This window comes from Condylura cristata, unplaced genomic scaffold, assembly GCF_000260355.1.
Source record: "Condylura cristata isolate star-nosed mole 26May11 unplaced genomic scaffold, ConCri1.0 scaffold00014, whole genome shotgun sequence".
NCBI classification, from domain to species: Eukaryota; Metazoa; Chordata; class Mammalia; order Eulipotyphla; family Talpidae; genus Condylura; species Condylura cristata.
Genome location: NW_004567115.1, coordinates 8,197,872 through 8,219,617, shown reverse-complemented (window position 1 = coordinate 8,219,617; position 21,746 = coordinate 8,197,872). Strand labels below are relative to the sequence as shown.

The 21,746-nt window shown below is 46.2% G+C and overlaps 1 protein-coding gene across 1 annotated transcript in view; it reads left to right on the top strand.

Moving 5' to 3' along the window:
• Positions 1–21,746, top strand: part of CLSTN2 (calsyntenin 2) — a 599,321-nt gene that overhangs the window by 439,292 nt on the left and 138,283 nt on the right. Inside the window, exons 4-5 of the mRNA XM_004682158.2 lie at positions 415–623; positions 6,313–6,462. Of these exons, the coding sequence (XP_004682215.1) occupies positions 415–623; positions 6,313–6,462 (359 nt within the window). The remainder of the gene's footprint in view (positions 1–414; positions 624–6,312; positions 6,463–21,746) is intronic.

Sequence of the window (21,746 nt, the reverse complement as noted above, 5' to 3'; positions counted from 1 at the left end):
TGAGTCCATCTCTGCTACCTTTCTCCTGGGTTTCTGCCCATCCAGGTCCTTCTCTCCCTGTCAGAACACTTTTTTGAGTTGTAATTCTCTCCCTGATGGAGTTTGGCTTGGGGCCTAACATGCAATAAGCATGACCACTTCCTGACTTTGGTGACTAAAGCAAGGAATAGGGAAGGTGACAAGGAAAGCCAAAGAACTCTGCAGTGGCTTCATCTTAGACGATAAGGGTGTAGACTGGTAGAGGGCTCCCCAGCGAGAGGGAGAATGGAACCCTGCCATGACAAGTTCCCCGACCAACCGACGTGGGTTTTCTCCACTCACTTGACCTTGGGTGCCGGACATTGCCCATGGAGCTCTAGGGAATGACTTAATTCTCTTTGACCACTTCCTCTTCTTTTTGGTGTATGCCCCCAGGGCTGTGGTTCATATCCAGGTGAAGGACATCAATGAGTTTGCACCCACCTTCAAAGAGCCTGCCTATAAGGCTGTGGTGACCGAAGGCAAGATCTATGACAGCATCCTGCAGGTGGAGGCCATCGATGAGGACTGCTCCCCCCAGTACAGCCAGATCTGCAACTACGAGATCGTCACCACTGACGTGCCTTTTGCCATCGATAGAAATGGTGAGTGTCCTGCAGGGATCGTGCAGTGAGACCCCGGGGAACAACTCCACCACCCCACTCAGAAGCGAGAGCTCTGAATGAACTAGATCCCCGCCTTCTGGATCTAGGCTCTGTAACCAGAACTCAGTCCTGCACTAACGGGGATGATCTTAACATGAGTAGGAACCTAGCAGGCCTAAAACACCCCCCAAACACCTCAGAAACCTGCTCAGGACATAAGGTCTTTAGAACGCCAGTGTCATGTGTCTGGATACTGCTAGAGTCTGGTTTCTGGTTGTCGTCAGATGTGAGCCATGCTCCCCACTCGGGCATACCTGGGTCCCTTTCCTATTCAACAAGTTATAACATCACTTCCCATCACAACAATCTGCCTTCTTCCCAAAAGCATGCTGACAGAGGTTTTGAAACAACTTCTAAGCTTAGATTCATTAAAGCTTTTGTCGATGCCCTTTGAGAATTTCTACCCTAATGAGAATGAAACATGAAAGAATCCTCCCAGCTTACCCCAAGCCTAACCTGAACTGAGCTGAAAACAGTTCTGTAATGTCATGTGGATATTGCCCGATCACCATTAATTAAAATGTCACAATAGTGTAAACTCCATAGCCAGAGACCCCATCTCCTCAGCCCCCATTGACAGTGATTTTCAACATCCTGATACTAATCAAATGAGGAGTAATCATCAAGAATATTGTGGAATTAGCAATACCAGCATGTGATTATGGGGATATAATCCCCATGTTGTTGAGAATAGGATTTAGTACTGCATAAAGACACAGAAGTTGCAAACCCTGAAGTTTATCCAGTCTGTAAACATTTGTTTTATGCCAGGCATGGTATTGGGCACTGGACCTGGAGATAGAATTTATTTCAAACAGACATGGGCCTAACCACATGGAGCTTACCATTAATAGAGAGAAAATTCAAAGTAAAAAAGAACATCAGATAGCATCAAGGGTGAAGGTTCACAAAGCATGCTGCAAACCAGGGTGAGGAAATGATTAGCCCCAGACCAACTGCAGAGAGGGAAATACCATCTCTTCCTTGCCAGTCTTCCAGAGAAGCACGGTGTTTTCCAGTGTTGAGACCAGGGAGAGACTTGTCTCTTTGATACAGCCATCAACACCCCGAGAGCTGCAGCAAACCTCCCGGGGGAGGAGGTGAAAGCCTCACCGTGACCTCCAGTAGCTTGTGATCTGTCATACAAGATGAAACCAACATTCATAAAACAGAAAAACTGTAATGAGGCAGCATTTCTTATAAAATGGTAGAACAAGTAGAAATGACAATTACACACCTGGGCATTTCTCAGTGCGGATTGTGCAGACATGGATGAGTGCACAGAGTAAAGGAGAAAATACGGGGCTTTCATTAAGTTTGGTGAGGACCAAGAGGAAGCTGATTTTAATTAGTAGAACCTGTTGGAATTGTTCTCTGACAGCTTTCCCTGAAGGCCTTGTGAAATGGCTGGCCTTTCCCCACCCTCCCACACACCACACATACCACACACACGCACCACATACAACACATGTGTGCATGCATCACACATACACATACCACACACATATACATACCGCCCACACCACATCTATAACAACAAACATGCATGCACACATACACACAGCACACACATATACACAACCAAATATACACATCATGCATGGCATGCATACACACACTACACACCACATATACACTTGTGTGTGCACACCACGCACATGCACATCACACACACAGCACACACCACAAGCACACACCATATACATATACACACAACACACACATATACATGCACCACACACAACACTAGCATGCACACTACACACATGTGGGCACACACCCCCCACACAAGCACACTACTCTATAACAACTATTTTATATTCCTTTTTCTCCCCTGGGTTTTTGTCCCCCGGCAACCAGCTATGTACTATCATCTATGTTCGTGAAAGCTTTGGAATTTAGGGAGTGACAAGTCCTTGGTAGAGAGCAAGACTAGACAAGTGGAGGTAACGGTGATGCGTGGCCATGCGCCACTTGACCTCCTGTCTTCATTCTGGAGTGTCACCACCCTGTAGAGATGAGATGCAGATTCTTTCATGGAGGGTAAACTGCCCCCGTCATGGAGATAATTACTCACCCTGATGAGCCATTTCACGAACATATGCCAATTTATTTCCCTAGCTGTCTCATTAAAAGTGAGAGATGGTCCTTTGCCAGGCCTCTGCCTCTGACGTTGGTTTACAACATAAGATGTAGAGGAGAGTGGGCACTCCCTGGGAGAGGAGGCCTCCGATAGCGAGGTTTACAGAAGCAGTTCTCCAAGTAATGAAGGCAGGGCCCTGGGCACGCAAGAACTGGCTCCCGTCTAATGAGACTTCCACTTGGCCCTTCTCCATCACTTCTCCCAGCGACCTTCCTGGCTCCTTGAAGAAGCTTTCTGCATGCACATAAGAAATGCCCTGCTGAGTAAGGGGCCTGCTCCTTAAAATCCTGTGGTGTCGGGTAATGACTCCTGCATACTTCAACCCTCCAGGCTTTCTTTGGAGGAAAAATGGGGAATCAGGACATCAGGGAGGCTAGAAAACATTTTGTGTCCATCCTGCCTGTCTTAACTCAATACTCAACCTCATCCAATAGGAGGTCCTTGATCGCCCTCCCCAAGAATCCCTCCCCTGTGAAACCCTGGCAGTGGCAATCCCAAACTACTTGTGGGGTTGTGAGGTCCCAAGGAGAGGCAGGGGATCTATCTTTCTGGTCAGGCGGAACCTGGGAAGCTCATTCTCAACAATCAGAGCCTACCTAGTAGATTAGTGAAAGTGTGGTGTGAGACCACAGGTGTGATGGAGAGCATAGAGACGTGTTTGGTTTGCAGGACCCCTGGCATGTGAGGGTGCTCTGTGCATGGTGCCTGATACTAGATATTTACCCAGGTGATTGGGGTTTTGCAGGTTATTCACTCCCCATGAATCCCCAGTTTAAAATTACGAAGAGGTAACTCTGATTTGGTGTATGCCTTTTGTGAGAAATTTGGAAAGCTTAGAAAAGGAACTAAGTCATCTATAATCACACCAAACATTACCACTACTGACATTCTAACATTTTTTTCTGATAATTTTTCTGATGTCTTGAAACAAAAATAAGGCCACACTTCTCTCACTTTCCTTATCTTCGCTTTTTTTATTTATTGTTCTATTATATGGATTTTTCCCATCTTAAAAAAAAAACCTCAATAATCACTTTAATCACTTTTAGTCGTGAACAACTTGTCATTGAATGGCTAGATTCATCCTTAGTGCTTCCCTTCCTGTCAACCACTCCATTTCTTTACTGTTTCAAATGTAACGAGTAATGCTTCAGCATATTTGCACCTAGATTTTTCTAGAATATATTTAGCTGTGGAAATGCATGCCCAAAAGATACTTGCAGTTTCAAAGCTATTGGCCAAATAGCTTCCAGAGGCTTATAATGATTTGAAGATCATCAGAAGGAGGGGACAGGCCAGTGAGCTTGACTCCATACTCCTCACCATACCTGAGGCCTCACATAGCACTTTCACGAACCTGTCAGGTAGGCACTGAGCCAGGTAGGCACTGATTGCTTGTTGAGACTACCAGATAGGCTCTGATTGTTTGTTGAGAGTGGGCTTCCCAAGTTTCTTTAGACCAGAGAGATAGATCTTGGGACCATGACTCACCTAACTTAACTGTGGACTCGGCCCTTCTGAGAAAGCCCTGGTAGGAAAAAGCATTCCAACATGGGTGCGCTAAGGGAAATACAATTGTAACAGAAGCGAAATGAACTACTTTTCGTGACCTTTCAATATTTTGAAAATGTGTGTCTTATGCAAACACAGTCCTCCTCGCCACAATGGAGTATGATAGTCATATGCGCCTGTGGGACCTACTGCTTCAAATTCTGTGCGCTGAAGCCCGTTCTCACATGCATGAAGTCTGTGGCGCCAGAGAGAGTAAATTCGTTTCTCAGACAGTTTCATTAAGACTTGTTACGGAAGTGAAGCTGCAACAAATTGAGCCAAGGATTGCTGGCTTGTGTTTATTTTTCTAGCACAATCAATAGTGTTTGGTCTACTTAATGTCACAGGATTGTAAACCCCGAGACTTCCTCCTCTAAGAAGTGTATCGTTGGAGGGCCATTTAACTTGGAAGATAAAGAAAGTTAAACTTTTTCCTCAAGATTCCCTTTGATGATACTGCAGTTTTGGTGGAGGGCTTCCACCCAACAGAAGCCCTCCCTGGTGTCACCTGCACCCACAACTGGTGTGTGAGCCCCATCCCACAGGGAATGGTACAGGTCAACACCGCGTGTTCCAGGCTTGTGTGACTCCAAGATGAAGGTGAAACAAATATTTGGGGGGAAATGAAAAGTATTCTGAACAGCAGTCCCCAGCCAGAAATATATCAAACTCAAACGCAGTTTTATTCAGAGATTTCTGACTGGCTTTTCGTGACTGAATTCTACCTCAGATCAGTAGCTGCAGGCACATTTTTATAACCAGAGAGAAAGTAGAATAAATCATTCCAGTTCTCGGTCCAATATCCTGGGCAAATTCACGCCCCCTCCTGGCCACAGGGACCCTTGCCGTCCACTACAGAGACCCACAAGTGCAACCTCAGCTCACAGCTTACTACTGCATCCTGTTTTACTGTTTGGTTGACAAGGAGAATCCCATTTTTATAGCTTCAAAATATGTGATTTTTCTAATTTTCCAAAGTTTCTTGACTTAGTCCGTGTCTTGTCAATTCATATAAACAATTTTACAACTGTTGAATGGAAGAAATCTCATTAACAGTTTTCCCTTCACTTTGATGAAATACAGAAGCTAGTCCAGTCTGCTTATTTGTTTGGTAGTTTGTCTCTTAAAGCGTGTTCTCTTCATTTCAGTTTTTTTTCCCCCTAAAAAAGAAAAACAAGAATGAAATTATCCTCAGTAAAGGAAGACTTTAATCTCCTGGAATCAAAAACTTAAAAAGTAATAAATGCACTCAGCCTTTATTAGTTTCTGAGAGTCAAAATTATATTTCCAGCAAGAGTATTGAATTAAAATTTTGCACATTAATTACAAATATTTATTTCTGAAACACAGCATCAAGCCATTAGGAACTAAAGTACACAAATAGCTTGGAAAAATTGCTTGGTCTCTTGGAGAAAAAAAAAATCTTTGTCATCAGGGCAAGTAATCTGTTATTCTGTGTAGCTTCTGGAAGGGAGGTCACACATTTTCTTATTGATTTTACTTCCTACTTGGTAACAAAATAATGTGAGAAGAGGCAGCAAACATTTCTGGCAATGAGCCCAGATGTTAAAAAATGTGTTCAGACTTTCCTGAATTCCATCTTTTTTCCAGAGTTCCATCTTTTTCCCAGAGTTTCCATGGCAGATGAGTTCCTTGTGTCCTCCATCGGACGTACAGTCACTTGGGCACAACTTACAGGGTTTTTTCTGACACCCGTTACTTATAAACACACACCTGTTGGATTCAGGATCTGTGTTCAAGCTCCCCTGCCCCCTGCTCGGGGGTCCCCAGCTTGTGGCTCCTAGGAGTCTGCTACCAAAGCCTAAAAATCATTTCCTCTGGTGAAAGTTGGTGGAGCAGAGAGCATCACATTGAAGGGATACCAGTGGTTAACATGATCTGAAATGATTGATTTTGCATGTTCTGTGCACCCAGGCAACATCCGGAACACTGAGAAGCTGAGCTATGACAAACAGCGCCAGTATGAGATCCTGGTGACAGCCTATGACTGTGGACAGAAGCCCGCTGCGCAGGACACACTGGTGCAGGTGGACGTGAAGCCGGTTTGCAAGCCTGGCTGGCAAGGTAGATCTGTTCTAACCTTCTTGCTGTTGAGTGAAGGCAGCTTGGCCTGGTGTATAGAAGGTGCTGGAATCATCTTCAGATCATCACAGCACACAGCTAAGGAAGGTTGAAAATGTTCTCTGATGTGAGAAATGGGATAGCTTCTTGACACAACTCCCAGGTGATCTATTATCCCCATTTTACAACTGAAAATGTCCCAGGAAACTCATCAAAGGTCATGTCCCACTATGTCCAGTGTACCCTTTCTCAAATTTCATGACACCTTTGAATCAGTAGTAACTACCTCACCGTGCTCAGGAGGAAGCACCAGCAGGCCTACTCTTTTTCTCCGAGTGCTGTCTGTCCGGTGCATTCAGGGTGTGATCATCTCTCACAACTGAGACAGTTGGCACGTCCATTGGGTCTGTGGAGGTCAGACAACAAAGGCTGGAGACCCAGAATCCAGCCACTGGACTGGGAGCTTTCTAAGCATTGACTCTGGGACTGGGTGAGCCATGCCTTGAATGGAGATGATTTATTATTATTATTATTTGCTAGTTTAGATCTTTTAGGAAAATGAAAAGAAAACAGAGCAAAGTGACCCTTAGAGGATGGAGGTCTATCATCAAACTCAGAAGTGAGGAGAGCAGGGCCAGAGGTAGAGATAGACCTAACAGAAAGGGGATGGTTTATGGATTAACTTCAGCTCTCGTGGCGGTAACAACAGGTTGAGAAGCAGAGCAGGAGTGCTGTGGTTATATCTGTGCCATAATTTTGCTTGCTCAATTGACCCTGTTTCTGCTCCCGTTGCTGCTGGTGCAGGCTACCGTCCACTCCTAACTCACAGCCCTTCGTGGCTGCTGGTGGCTTCTACCTACTACCGTCTGTGTACTGCCTTCTCTTGATAAGCCCATAAACTTTAGGCCTCCTTTGGCATTCCCTCTCTCTCACTTTTACTTCCTGTATAAAGGGTGAAATTAACTGTGCTAGTTAATAGGGATGCATCCTCACTTCCTTATCCCTATCCCTACCTCACACCCTCACATCCCAGCATCCTCTAGCTAGCTCTAAACTAGTGCCAGGCCACCTGGTAGGCCCCTGGACAGACCTCGAATAGCTACCCTTTAGTGCAACATCCATTGCTGATCCATTTCGCCAGGGTCAGGTGGCTAGGCATTCGTGATACCAAAGGAGACCCCCCCCACCCGCCAAGGAAGTACCTGGGGCCACTCCCCTTTAGACGGTATCTTCTAAAATGTTCATCACTAAACAATTCTCTCCCTTGATCTTGCAACTAGAAAGATGGAGAGAGCATAGTTTTTGGCCTTTGAACAAAGTAGAAAAGAGGAAATGCTTAGTTGAGGTATAAATGATGGAAAGAACCAGAGTCAGGCTATTTAGGGCCAAGAAAGAAATAGAAAGAGGATAAAGGCAGGGTGGGAAACCCTGTGTCCCCTCAAGGAGTCTGATCTCTGCTTTGGGTAAGCACTGTGAGGAAGAAATTTGTCTCCTGTTCACCACCAAATTTCTTAGGCAGCACTCACATCTGAACCCAGGAGCAGATACCCAAGAAACTGATACTGAATGAATGAATGAATGAATGAGCACGTGAATGAGCTAAAGATTGAAATTTTAAAAATCTCTGAGTAAATACTCACCTTGTTTTTATGTAGCATGTAAGCACTGGTCCCATTGAAGGCCTGCTTTTGAAGAGGAAAGCCGGAATAAATATAAAAGCTTTCTAAGCAGGGAAAATGTTCACAATGGAATTTTAAATGGCAAAACAAAACTCAAAGCTGTATCTGGAGAATGATCCCAATCATTTTTGTCTTTGATAAATGAGACACTGACAGATTTAGAATTACATTCCTGTACCTATATTTAAAATGTGATTTCCTAACAGAGTTTGTGTTTATCTCAGTGTTACACAATCTAGGAAGAAAAAATTGTTAATAATGTGTGGCTCCGTGTGTAGCATGGGGACACCTATCCAGGGTGCACGTCACTGCCTGCAGCTCTCGAGACAGCAGATGCCTGGAGGGGTGGGTCGTGCTAGTGCACTGCTGTGTCCCCAGAGCCCAGGCAGGGCCAGGCGCCAGCTAGCAATTGGCTGTGTCAAATGACTGTCAGTGACATCCTGGGGCAAAAAACGTGCCCTTGTATGCAACAACGAAGAGGGGAACAACAATTCCTTGCATCCATTCACCATGTCAGGCAAAGCAATTCCAGCATGTGGAACATCAGTGAACCCCTTTTTAGTGGTCTCCCCACCTATTGTCTCGCCTTTAGTGGCAGAAGCTGACATTGGATACTGTATTGTGTCTCTCTCCCCAGGCGTCATCACAGCAGGTTTTCAGAGTGTAGACAGGCCCTTCAGGAAGAGGTCAGAGGACCTTTCTGCCATTCCTGCCCCAGCCCCAACCCGGAGAGCCCCCATCACTGACTGGCCCATCTTAGGGCCTGTTCTCTCCTCTCCCCTGGACCAGGACTGCAGCTGGAGGACACCTTCTCTGGGGAAGAGCATATGGCCACTGGTCCCAGACACATCTCCTGACCGCCTCCCTCTCACTTCAAAGAGCAAGTTGGAGTGTTTTACCAGTGTCCTTTGCTACCTGCAGGTGAAGCAGGCTGCCCCTTACTGTGAGAGGTCTCCAGACTCCCAGGGGAAAGCAGGATGCATAAGAGGAAGCAGGTGTGGGGTGAAGCCTGCCCTGGGCAGGAGAGAATCAGAGAGAGGGCAGCCCTCAGGGTCCCTGGGAACAATCTAAGGGAGCCAGTCTGGCTGGGCTAGGGTCTGGAGAGAGAGGGGCTGGGGAGAAATAAGAAGCAATATCAGGGCTCTCCCTGGTGGCGCAACAGGTTAAAGCACCACATGATGAAGATCTCTGAAGCCACTGCAGCAGGAGTTCGATACCCCAGGGAGGTGGCCCACATGGCGCGGCAGACCTCTCCTGGGCCTCCCGCTGCTCCCCTCAGCAGTGTATCTCAGGAGATCTGACTGTTCTGCTCCCCACTCTGTCTCTGGTGAATCCTCTCACCACCACACCTCTGGTCTGTACCCCAGTTCTGTAAGTGTACATAAATAAATCTTTAAAAAGAAGAAGAAGAAGAAGCAAGATTGATGAGGTCAGGGGTAGAGTAGAGGGTGGCCAAAATTGTGAAGGTCAGCGTGAGGAGCTGCACAGTCCCTCCAGCTCCTCAGATCCATCTGTGTCTCAGGGTGTGTGGGCAGGTGCCTGGCTCAACAGTCTAGAACAGCCCCCACAGCTGATTTCACACCAGCAACAAGAGACCCGGCAAATGAGTTTGGCAGTTCAAATTCCTGTACCTGTTCTAAGTCATTTCCCTCCAGGCAGGCATGGACTGCAGCACAGTGAAAGCCATTCATCATGCTCAGGAGCCTCCTGTCCCCCCTGGAGCTCTTCCGGGGGCCTTCCAAGGGCTCCCAGCCCTTGCTGCAATCAGCTACTCTCAGACAACTGTCTGAGGAGCCAGGTCTTCCCTTCCTTCTCAGGTCAGAAGGTCCCTTGACAACCCCAAGGCCCCAGGGATGCCCCAAGGCAGTGGCCCCATTTCCCATGACAGTAGCCCCTCCCAGGAGTGGAAGGCCTGTTCTCCCAGCAAGCTGTTGGTCTTTCCCAGCCAGCCTGGGACTCCTGAGACCCTGGCCATGCTGCCACCTTACAGACTGCCTCACAGACCTTGGCCGAGGCATTTTCTGTGAATCTGTGGCTTTCCACTTTCCATCTCGTACCTGTGGGTTAGCCTTGTCTTCCCAGAAATGACACGGGCTTCCTGAAGGCACAGCCACACTTGTTACAGCCCCTGGAACTCACTGACCTTCCCACCTACCACCTCTGAATAAGCTAAGATCTTGCCTATTAACGTAAGTCACCTGTGGGTGGAGGAGGGGATCAGCTTGCCCCAGAGGAAACAAGAATTTGCACCCAGAAACCAACCACAGGGCTCCAGCTGTGTAGGTCTTCGTCCTCCAGCTGACTTCTCCCTAGCAACAAGAGTCACCAAGAGAATACAATTTGGTCCTTCATATTCTTGTACCTGTTCTAAGTCTCTCTGATATGACCCTCCCTCTGCAGGGTTGGGTGGAGATTTGCCAAAGGGTCTCACTCTCAGCTGCCCGGGGAAGAAGATGGTCCTCAGAACAGTGGACCTGTCTGAGTGGAAGAAAGAATGAGGCTCTTCATTTGTCTGCCCAGCACCCCTCCACCCACTCTCACCTGTTCCCACGCCCCTGGCATGCACCCACGGTTCCTTTCACCTTCAGAGTGAAGCATCCTATTCAACACAGGAAGTAAAGGAGAGGCAGGCATATGATTTAACCACTTCCTTTCTGTTCTTTTGGGCTTGCAGAATTCTCCAGGTGCATGCAATTGTCCCAGTGGTTCCACCACTCCACAACCAGGAGGGAGGGAGGTTTATATAGAGGAAGACTTCTGAAACCTGAAACCTGAGTGTGCTTGGAAGGCAGTAGGAGGTGGTAAAATGCAGACTCTTGAGTTAATAGTTAGGGGAGATCTGGATGTTTGCTGGTCCATGGCCTTCACTTGGAGTAAGAAGACCATGCAAAAAAGAGTTCTTAAACACCTAGAGTGCATTTAACACTTTATTTTGAAAAGATAGCAGCATGAAGTTGCTAGTTAAATTAATTTCCCCTTAGTCATCTGCATTGTGAGACATTACAAGGTAGGAAATATTTCTGGAGTGAATGTATTCACCCTCTAGTAAAGGCCCAGTGTGTGCTGCAAGCTAGGAATAGGGACTGATGAGACCTACCAGGACACTTCCAGAAGAAGATAATGGCAATGCTGAGGATAAAAGCTGCTACAGGGAGAGCGATGAGGACACAAAAGAGACAACCTTATCCTTGCAGGAGACTTAGGGAGATATGCACCTGGGCCAGATCCTAAAAGATACCTGTCTTACATGGAAACAGCCCAAATGCCAAAAAATGAGTGACTGGATTAAAAAGATGTAGTACATCTTTTTTTACTCAGCAATCAAAAAAAAAAACATGTCTTTTGCAGCAACATGGATGGAGCTGGAAAAGATCATGCTTAGTGAAATAAGCAAGAAAGGAAAGGAAAAATACTGGATGGTTTCTCTCATAGCAGGAATATAACGGAACAGGCGAGAAAATAATGATAATGATGAACATGTGTATATCAGAGACATTTTGTGGGGGTGGAGTGGGGAATGGGATCAAAAACAGTGGGGGGAGGGAAATGCACTGGACTATGGTGATGGGACATGGGTGATTTGGTGATGGGAATTGCAACTGAGATAGAAAAATGCACAAAAATATGTAAAAATTTAAAATTAAAAAAAAATGATACCTGTCTTAGCACAGAAAAGAGTGCTTCAGATTATTGAGCAGAAATCAGGAAGGTGGGGAGGAGCAGGATGTGGTGGGGAGAAGAATGGATAGGTCAGTGAGGCCACATATCAGAGGGAGGGTCTTCTGTGCAGCCCCAAGGGCAGTGGGGAACCCAGAGGTGTTCATGCCTCAATGTGGTAAGGACGTTCTTGGGAAAGAAGGAGTCCCTGGCCAACCCCTCACAGGCTAGCTGGGATATGGAGATTATGGCAAGGAGACCAGCTGAAAAGGTAGATTATTCCTTGGCATACTTGTACGTGAAGCACTTCGAGAAAAGCATTTAAAGTCCTGCACTTATTCCAAAACCAATTCAAAGTAGTGGGCAGCAAAAGAGGTTAGATTTTCAGACAGCTCCCTTGGGACCCCATGGGCAAAGGGACAAGGCTGGCTGTCACACGTCTTGGGGAGGACAGATCCCTGCTCAGCCTTGTCAAGAGAGGACCCTCTTTCCCTCTGTACCCACTGTGGCTGTCCACCAGCCCACCACCCTGACAAGGAGGAAAAAAAGGCCAGGCCCCAGGGTCAACCAGCCTTACCCTGCCCTTTCCAAAAGTCAAATCAATTATTGACCAAATACACTGAGGAGCTGGCTTAGGTTTCACTACATGAAAGGCATTGATTTCTAATCACAGGGTGGTAAGCCTGGGAAAACATCCAGATTTGCTTAGGGAAATGGGATGAGGCAAGAGTCAGAAGGTGGAGTGGTGGTCGCTAGGGGATTGCCTAGAACTGTTACCCTTACTGCAGGCTGGTGCGTTGAAGGCAGAGCCAGGAAGACCAAGGAAAGCACAGCTCCTTTCTGGGCTCGTTTCCCTTCATCACATCCTGCCAGGACACACAAGAGTCCACCATGAGGATGCTGACTTTTTGTTCTAAAGCCTGATTCCCACTTACAATGCAAAGACCTGTGGCAGGAATAACTCTTAAGCTAGCGATCAGCAAACTACAGCCTACGAGCTAAATGTAGTTGGCCGCCTGTTTTTTTGTGCTACTATGAGCTGAAAAATGGTTTTTACATCTTAAATAGTTGAAAAATCCAAAAGAAGAATATTTCATAGAACATAAAATCATATAAAATTCAAATTTTTGTCTCCATAAATAAAGTTTTATTGGCCCAGAAACACACTCATTCATTCACACACTATCGCAAGGCTGCTTTTACACTGCAGTGACAGAGCTGAGTCTGTTCAGCAAAGACCAGATGGACCATGAAGCCTAATATTTCACTGCTGACCCTTTACAGGGAAAGCCTTCTAACACCTGCAGGAAAATTACTGTCCACAGACATCCTAGGGGAAAGGAGTTTATTGGAGTTCCTACCACAAGGTAGAGAGAATGGGACATCAAGTGGACAGATTCAGGTAGGCCAGGAGTAGATAAAAGTCCAAAGCAAGATTCACTGCACAGAGGACAGGAATGACCCTGTGAGATAAACAAATCTAACTCATTTTACAAATATAAAAAATTTAATCTAAGAGAGAAAAAGTGACTTGCCCAAGATCTCACAGCTGGTATTGGCAGAGCTGAAATTCAATTTCAATGTCACACCAGTCTACCCAGAGACACCAAAGCATCAGGAGGAGGGACTAGAACAAGGAGGTTGGGCATTTCAAAGGATAACATATAAGTAGCTTTTAAAGGGCACCTCCTAGGCTCTCCCTGGTAGCACAATGGGTTAAAGCGCAATACTAATCTGGCTTCAGCCATTTCAGCACAAGTTCAATCCCTTGCCAGGGAGGTGACCCATACAGCACAGCAGACCTCTCCTGACCCACCTGTTGCTCCCCTTGGCAGTGTACTTTATCGGTCTGTCACCACTTTGTCTCTGGTGAATCCTCTCACTGTCCCTGCACTGTACCCCAGTTCTGTATGCATAAATGAATAAATCTTTTTTTAAAGAGCATCCAAAAGTAGATGATTGGATTAAAAAGATGTGGTACATATACACGATGGAATATTACTCAGTGATCAAAAAGATAGCCACATGCTTTCTTCAGCAACATGGATGGAGCTAGAAGGGAACATGTTTAGTGAAATAAGCCAGAAAGAAAAGGAAAAATACTCGATGGTTTCACTCAAAGCAGGAGTATAAAGGGCCAGGGGAGAAAATAATAAAAATAATATTATATTATTTTAAAAGAAGGGGGGCATCTCCTGAAAGTGTTGGGGAGACACAAAGCCTGTAGGCCTTAGCATATTTACCTCCCTCTTGGCCACTGAGTCTACAAAATGGTAATGAGACTTACCTTGAAAGATGTTCACTGCTCCTCTCATGGCCCCACCCCATTACCAAATCCTCTTGAAATGGCAACTCATATGAAAGTAAACCAGGCTTGCAAAATCTTGATCTCTCAGTTACTACTGTAACTGCGCCCAGAGTCGCCTCTGACATTCTCATGGGCAGAGAAACAGCATGAGCCTGAGGCTTAGAGGTTTAGCTTTAAATAAAGTATGGCTCCTCCCCTGTCAAAGAGAACTGAGCAAATGACCCACCTTTTACTCTGCTCTGCAGGTAGAACCCAGCTTTTTGGAGGTTCATTCCTAAAGCCCAGCTCCTTCATCTTCCTGTCTTTCAGCTCTCTGTCATATTCGCTCCTCGCCCTGTGCCCATTTTCTACCTTCCTCTCCTCTACTCCTTCTACAGTCTTCCTCTGACTCCTCCCATTCCGAGTGCAGGTCCTGAGTCCAGCTGTGGAGAGGAAATGAGGCAGGGGTGTGGGAGAGCAGGGCAAGTGGGCTGAGGGGCTCGGGGCAGCCCTTGGCTACTGTGACCAGTCACAGTCTTGCTGAAGCCACTGCCCCACTGGAGCCTGTTTTCTCAACCATAAATTGAGACTATTTGGGCCAGTTATTTTCTCAGATTGTTAAGAAGACCACAAGAGGTTCTAGATGTGGAAGTGCTTTGCAAAATTTAAATTGTCATGCAAATGTTATAATTAACATGGGTAGAAGACACCCCAGTGAACACACACACACACACACACACACTGAGAGCCTTAGGCTTGGCTGGGCTGTGAACTCAGCATCATGTCCTTGGTTTTAAAGGGTAAGACGGTACTAATGGACAGGGCGAGAGGGGCAGTGTGGGGGCCGGGATCCAGGCAGGGCTCTCACCCACCCTGCAACCTCAGGAGAATCACTCCTGCCTGGGTCAGCTCCCCACATGTAAAGGAGGACACCTATGCCCATAATCATGCATGATGGAGTGCAGTAGATGGCAGCAATCCTGCAGTCTTCATTTCAATTTTTTAAAATCACAACGGACCATTTCCATCCCCTTCAATAACTGGAAAAGTTCTCACTGAGCTCTGGGCCCATTGATGCCATAGGTGACCCCAGGGCAGCCGCTCTTGGCTTGCTCAGGCCTGCTGGCCAGCACTCCTCCCCCACGGGGTACTCCTCTGTGACTAACAACCTGTTTTGACAGTGCTGACAGAGCCCATCATTAAAGTGCAACAAATGGTTCTGTCCATGGTGCTGATTTGCCTACTGGAAGACGCCTTAATGTGTGTAAAGACCTCTGCATAAATACTGCATTAGGGACGCTTCCACCCTGCTCCTCTGGGCCTCCAGAGGAGAGAGAGAGAAAATGGGCTTCAGAGGTTTCTGGGTCCCCTAAATTCAGCCCTGAGGGGGAGGAGGACGTGGGCAGATCATCATCTCAAAGTGAACTCAGTCGTGAGCACAGTCAGCACAACTGAGCATCTGCCAGGCCTGTCTTAGGGGTGCTGCACGCACGCTCACTCTCTGCCACACCCAATAGCTGCTCACTCGAGATGTGGGAGCAGCTCATCCCACCCACAAGCAATTCCTCTTACCTCAGCAGTGAAAGAGAGTGGGCAAATGAACAGATCATTTGGGTACTGGGAAGTCAGAGCAGTGACCAGAGGGCCCAGGGGCAACAGGAGCAGAGAGCAGGGGCCCCATGGTTCAGAAAGACTTCCCAGAGCAGGCACCACTGATATGGAGAGTAGGGGTCCTTTCAGCTCCAGGAGCACTGAGCAGGTGGAGAGGGACAGGGAGCTTGGTGTTTAGATACTGTGCCTTCCAGGGTCTGTGCGTGCTGCTCAACATCTCATCTCCTGCTCTTTAGTTGACAAGAGATCAAAGCCTGGGCTCCCAGGGAGGTTTGGGAAAAACTGAGCAGACGTCAATGAAATGCTATCTGTTTCCATGTTAGTTTTTAGGTCAGATGTGGTGAGATTACCACTGTGGCCAGTGGAAGTAGACAGTGTGTTCAAAGACATTCTGTAAAGCTGTGGGCAAAATTACCAGCGTTTACCTGGTCCAAGGGGCAGAGCAAGCCCCAGATGTGCCTCTGTGGGACCAGTGTCCCTTCTCCTCTCATCTCCCAGCCCAGCCCAGCCAGCCACAGCTATTGTGCTCTCAGGGCTTCAGAGAACCTGCAGCTGCAGAGAACCCCTTTGGGGGTTACCAGTACCCATTGGTCAGGTGGGGAGGCAAGGTCTCACCATGGAGCAGCAGGTGTGGCAAGTGGACCCTAAACACAAGTAGACATGCAGGGGGCCATGGTGCCTGTGGCTCCTGTTAGGGGTTTCTAGAAACTAGGTAGCTCTAGAGGATCCTTTCTAATCATCTGGTTATAAAAGATCAGTAAAGTAAATTGTGACCTCACTTTTGGTCACAGTTTATGAGAAGTGGGTTATTTGGCAAGTCTTGTTTCAGCAATGACACATTTGCTGGAGATCAGAAACCCCTCTGTAGCCCCAGTGCCAATATCTGTCTCTGGCTGCCTCCCTGGGTGGTGGCAGTGACATACAGATGAAGCAGGTGAAGAACAGAACCCAGCCACCGTGGGGGGTTTGGTTAATGACATCCTCACTTTGGCTGAATGTCCCACCTTCAGTAGTCTTCTCCCTGGCTCCGGGCCCAGAAGCAAATGTTGACAGTGTGTCGCCCCCCCCCCAGCTCTAAGAAGGCTGTTAGCAGCCATGGATTTCTAACACTCCTAATTACTGAATGCAAAACAACACCCAGTGCATGGATGAACTTACCCCTGCCAATGCAAGCTGTAGGTGGCAAAGGCAAGAGGCAGTATGTCTATCTGTCCCCCTCCAAGCAAAGAAGGAGGAGAAGATTTTCAGGTAACAATAAATAGCAACCAGCCCACCACTTCTTAACATGAACATTCTTCTGGTTATAAGGTGTTTTATACTCCTTGGAAAATGACTATTAAAAAGCTTACTAGTCATGGGCCCTCCCTGGTGGTGCAGCCGGTTAAAGCACAGCACTGAGAAGCTAAAGCCACTTCAGCATGAGTTCGATACACTGCCCCGGAGGTGAGCCACATGGCGTGGCAGACCTCTCCTGACCACCCGTTGCTCCCCTCAGCAGTGTACTTCATCTTTCTGCCTGTTCTGCTCCCCGCTCTGTCTCTGGTGAATCCTCTCACTGCCCCTGTACCTCTGGCCTGTACCCCAGTTCTGTATGAATAAATAAATAAATCTTTAAAAAAAACTTACTAATCACAATAAAATTCCTCATGATCCAATTAATGCAATATTATCTATTTTATGATATACATAATCACTTCATACACAGTCATTTGAACTCTCTTCTTTTTCCACTTAACTTTGTGCCATCTGTATCTTCCCACATCAGAAACGCTCTCCCGCCACACTCCCTCAGCTCAAAGATCAATGTGACTGATTTAATACCCCTCAAAGATCAATGTGACTGACCATGGCCTTGCAGCTACATAGGGCAGTGTGACTATATGGCTTTAGCTATTTTTCCTTTTCTTGTAGCAGTGAATGTTTTTGAGCAAAACTCTGCATGCATTTTGGATGACTTCCTCAGGGGTGTATTACCTGCACCAAGATATGTAGAAATTTCAAAACCCATGATATACTTTGCCAAGCACCTCTCCAGTCTTCTGTGATGGCTTATGCAGCCCCACAGGGAGAGGGAGCAGCCTGTTTCCAGCCTCATGCACGTGGGCTTCCAGGTTTCCAGCACATTTGACAGACTGCAGATTTGTGCCATATCTTCTGAAGAGATCACAATTTGGCTCCAATTTTGAAATGTCATTCAGTGAAACGAAAAGTCCTGCAGTCCTGTAGTATCATCTAGAGTTGTGGTCTTTTATTTTTTAAAAATAAGTTTTGCAGCTATGCACAACCAATCTCTATTTTAAAGAGATTTACATAACTGGAGTATAAAAACTATACATAAGCCATCTTTACAAAAAGGCTGAAAATGTGTGCAGCCTATACTTTTGAATTGTAAATGTTTTTCAAAGCCATAAAAGTAAAGATTCTTCAAGAATAGCTCCTTCATCTTGCACCAATAATACATTTGTAGCAAGATAGGAAAATTGCTGGGGAAAAGAATGCTCGTGTTTATTGAACACACGAAAGAAGAGTTTCTATAAATCCAAGGGAAACTACCCTGGTTAGCTGAGTTAATTATTTCCCCTTTGGGAGAATTATCTTTCAGAAGGCTGCTTTTAAGTTGCCGGATTTCTATACCTCTCCAGCATAATCCTGCAGGTGTCTGCCACACGTATACACAGCAAATGATGGTGGGGCGGGGGCCAGGGGAAGCAGTAGTCACACAGTTCTGAAAGTGGGGGGAGTAGAGTTGCATGGCAGACACTGGTCCAGGGAAATGCAACAATACTGTGAAAAAATGCTAGGAGGAAGGAAGGTTCTTGATTGTGTCCTGGTCCTGCATTCTGAATGTTGCTCCTCTTCTGCACAACTCCTGGCTTCACCTCCTTGGAGGTATCTCCTTGGCCAAATCAGAAGAGAACATTGAGAAATACTCCAACTTTGGGAGAGAAATAATTTGTTCTGACTGCTTCCTGAGAAAGTTGGGGACCCACGGTTTTGTTGTTTTGTTGTTTTTGTTTTTGTTTTTTGTTTTTGCGTATTATACACCAACACTTCTTAAACGTGGCCCTCAGAACTACCCACTGCCATGTTCTACTGGCCAAAGCAAGTCATGTGGCCAAGCCCAGTTCAGTGAGGCAGGAATGGGAATCCTCCCAGTGGTGTTTCCAGCAACACCACCCTGGAAATGGCTCTCTCCATTCATAGCCGGGGCCTGCATCTGTGCTTCCGCTGAAGCCAGAGCTGGTAATCTACCACAGTAGAGGAAGGAGCGGTTCCTCTAAATTCATTTGGTGTGAAGCCCAAGGCTACTGGCTCGGTTTCCAGGAGCAGACAGAATTACCCCAGGGCATCCTACATGTGGAGCAGAAAGCCTTTCTTAGCCTTCTCCCTGACTGCCAGAGAGGTAAGGGAGAAGGGGTGAGGGGTTATTGTCCAGTGTTGCCTGAGATGATGATTCTGAGTCTGTCTGAGTGTCTAGATCACTTTGAGGGACGCACCATGATGAAAGATTGCAGGACTTCCCCCTCAAAGCTTCCAAGAGAATTTCTTAATGGGGGGCCCAGGAATAAATGTCACTAGAAAACTTTTAGTTGATTCTCCTGAGGCCAACTGTGATCCTTTACCTGTGTTTAGAGAGGAATTTGGGGAGGTGACGTAAATTGCAAGGTCTATGAAACAGGGAGGAGAAAATACAGCCTAGACTGAAATAATCATGAGGGTGTTCCTGGAAGAGAAATTGGATGTGGTGTCATTTGGCAATGGTGACCAGTGTAGATTAGGACAAAGTAAGGGAAGGTAAAGAGGCTGTCATAGTGATGGGTCCAGGTCAGAAGGGATGGTGGCCACAGGCTAGATGGGGAGATGTTGATATTGGGGCCATCTAAAATTCAGAGGCAGGGGCCCTATTAGCCCTTTGAGCACATAGGGCTGCGTACCTTGATCATAATGCAGTTTTCCAAAATATGGCCTCCTAGAGTTTCAGTCTTTGAAAGCAGATGTTAGGAAATATGTTACAATAAGGTATAAAGCAGAGCAATGATTGTCACATTACCTATGGCAAAGGATAAGAGATTTTTTTTTTTTATCAATAGCCATGGACTGTAATTTTGAAAAATATAATAAAAACAAGTTTCTAGAAAAATGAACAGCAAATATGAGCCAAGTTTGTTGCTATTATTATTTAAGCATAAACTGACTTTGTCAAATTTCTATAGAAGTCTCTGGATGCTTACTCGTGAGTTCTACACTTATCTCATGCAGCCCTGCCATAAGCAATAGCAACACTGTTCCAGAACATGCCCTCAGCAAAATTTGAAATGGCTTGGGCTTGGATCTTCTTTCAAATTGAACCTGCTTAACCAAGCATTTTACCTGGACCTTATCCAAAAGCCCCAGTTGTCTGGGTGGACTCTGAACAGTCGGGAGGAGGGTGTGGTAGCTGTCCCACGCTCAGGTGGCCTTGCTGGACAGGAAGCTGCTCACAATTTCCTAGACACCCCTGGAAGTCCTGAAAGCACCCACTCAAGTGCAAGACTCTGAGATCAGTCAGGTGAACATGAAAGGCTTTCCTCAGTCCAGGGAGCATAATCATGAGACAAAATTTAAAAACCCTCTGTCTTCCGATATACGGGCAGAGAAAATTGGACAGAAAATTTCTGGTTGTTCTACTTAACATTTGCTGAGATGTCTCAGGGGATGAAAGGCACTGAAGATGCATAGAGTTCCCAGAATTGGAGCCATATGTAGGTACAATTTCATCATCATCATCCACACTTGACACTTGTCCATAGACACACACACAGGCTGGAGTATGTGTTCCTACACACACACACACACACAGAAGCACTCACATTATCACTGTCAGTCCAGCCCATTTTACTGCCCAGCAGGCTGTTATTCAGGAGGAGGCTTTGTAGATGAAAGACCAGGTAGACCAGCCCAGGTGCTCAGCAGTAGCTCCCTGGGATCCACACATTGCCTTCCATACCTTTGGTGGCCAAAATTGGAGTGTGTTTGTGTGTGTGTGTTGTGTTTGGGGGGTGGTTCTGATTTTTAGACAGCTAATGACTCATTCACTTCACCGATATTTATTGACCAGCTATTATGGGCCAATACCGCACAGGGATGGACAAGTTCTGTCCCAAAGCAGAGATGGGAAGGACAGTTAGGGGCGGCTGGGGACTGGAGCTCACCCACAGTCTGAGAAAGCCTACTTTACAAAGTCACCTGTGCGATGAGACTGGAGGGATAGAGAGCTGCACACGGGAAGGGCAGGTGAACACCAGGCACACAGACAGCCTGGAGGCTTAAACCCCTGACACAGGCTAGGGTATTTTCCACTCCCTCCTTCGCTTGTGTAGTAATTAAGATACTTCTCTGTCTTTTTGGTGGGGGTGGAGTAGGAATTAAATGGTAGTAAAATGTTCATGCAAAAATAAATATATGGAAAGGGGTCGTAATAAAGGAAGAGAGAGGATCTTTACACTTGTAATTGAGTTCAGAGAGTTTGGGTTTTGCTTCATTTTAAATTGCACCTGTGTGTAATTGGTTTTAATTTGAGAAGAGCAAACCACGTCATCTACTGCTCCAAACATATGTGTCAGGCACAAGGCTACGTGGTTTGCATTTACTGTCTGACATAAACCCTGTCAACCACTCTAAACTCAGAAATGCTATCACCACAGTTTGAAAGAAGAAGCTCACATATCCTGTGACCAAGTGGCAGTGCTGGGACACACACATGGGTTTGATCCAAAGCCCAGGTTTCTCCCTTTGGGTATTTGGTTAGCATGTCTTTATAGATGAGGAAACTGAAGTGTAAAAATGTGAAGAACAAGCCCAAGGTTACACCGCTAGAAAGGCAGACCCAGCTACTTAATCTGTGCGCCCCAGCATTAAATGAAGATGGAGAGCCTTTATTTCCTAAGCGAAATAAATAAGAAGGAAAAAGATAATCCCAGATGGTTTCACTAATTTGTGAAATATAGAAAAAATAAAAACAACAAAGGGTCAGATAAAGCTAAATGCAAAAACAAACCCTTGAAAGCTGACTA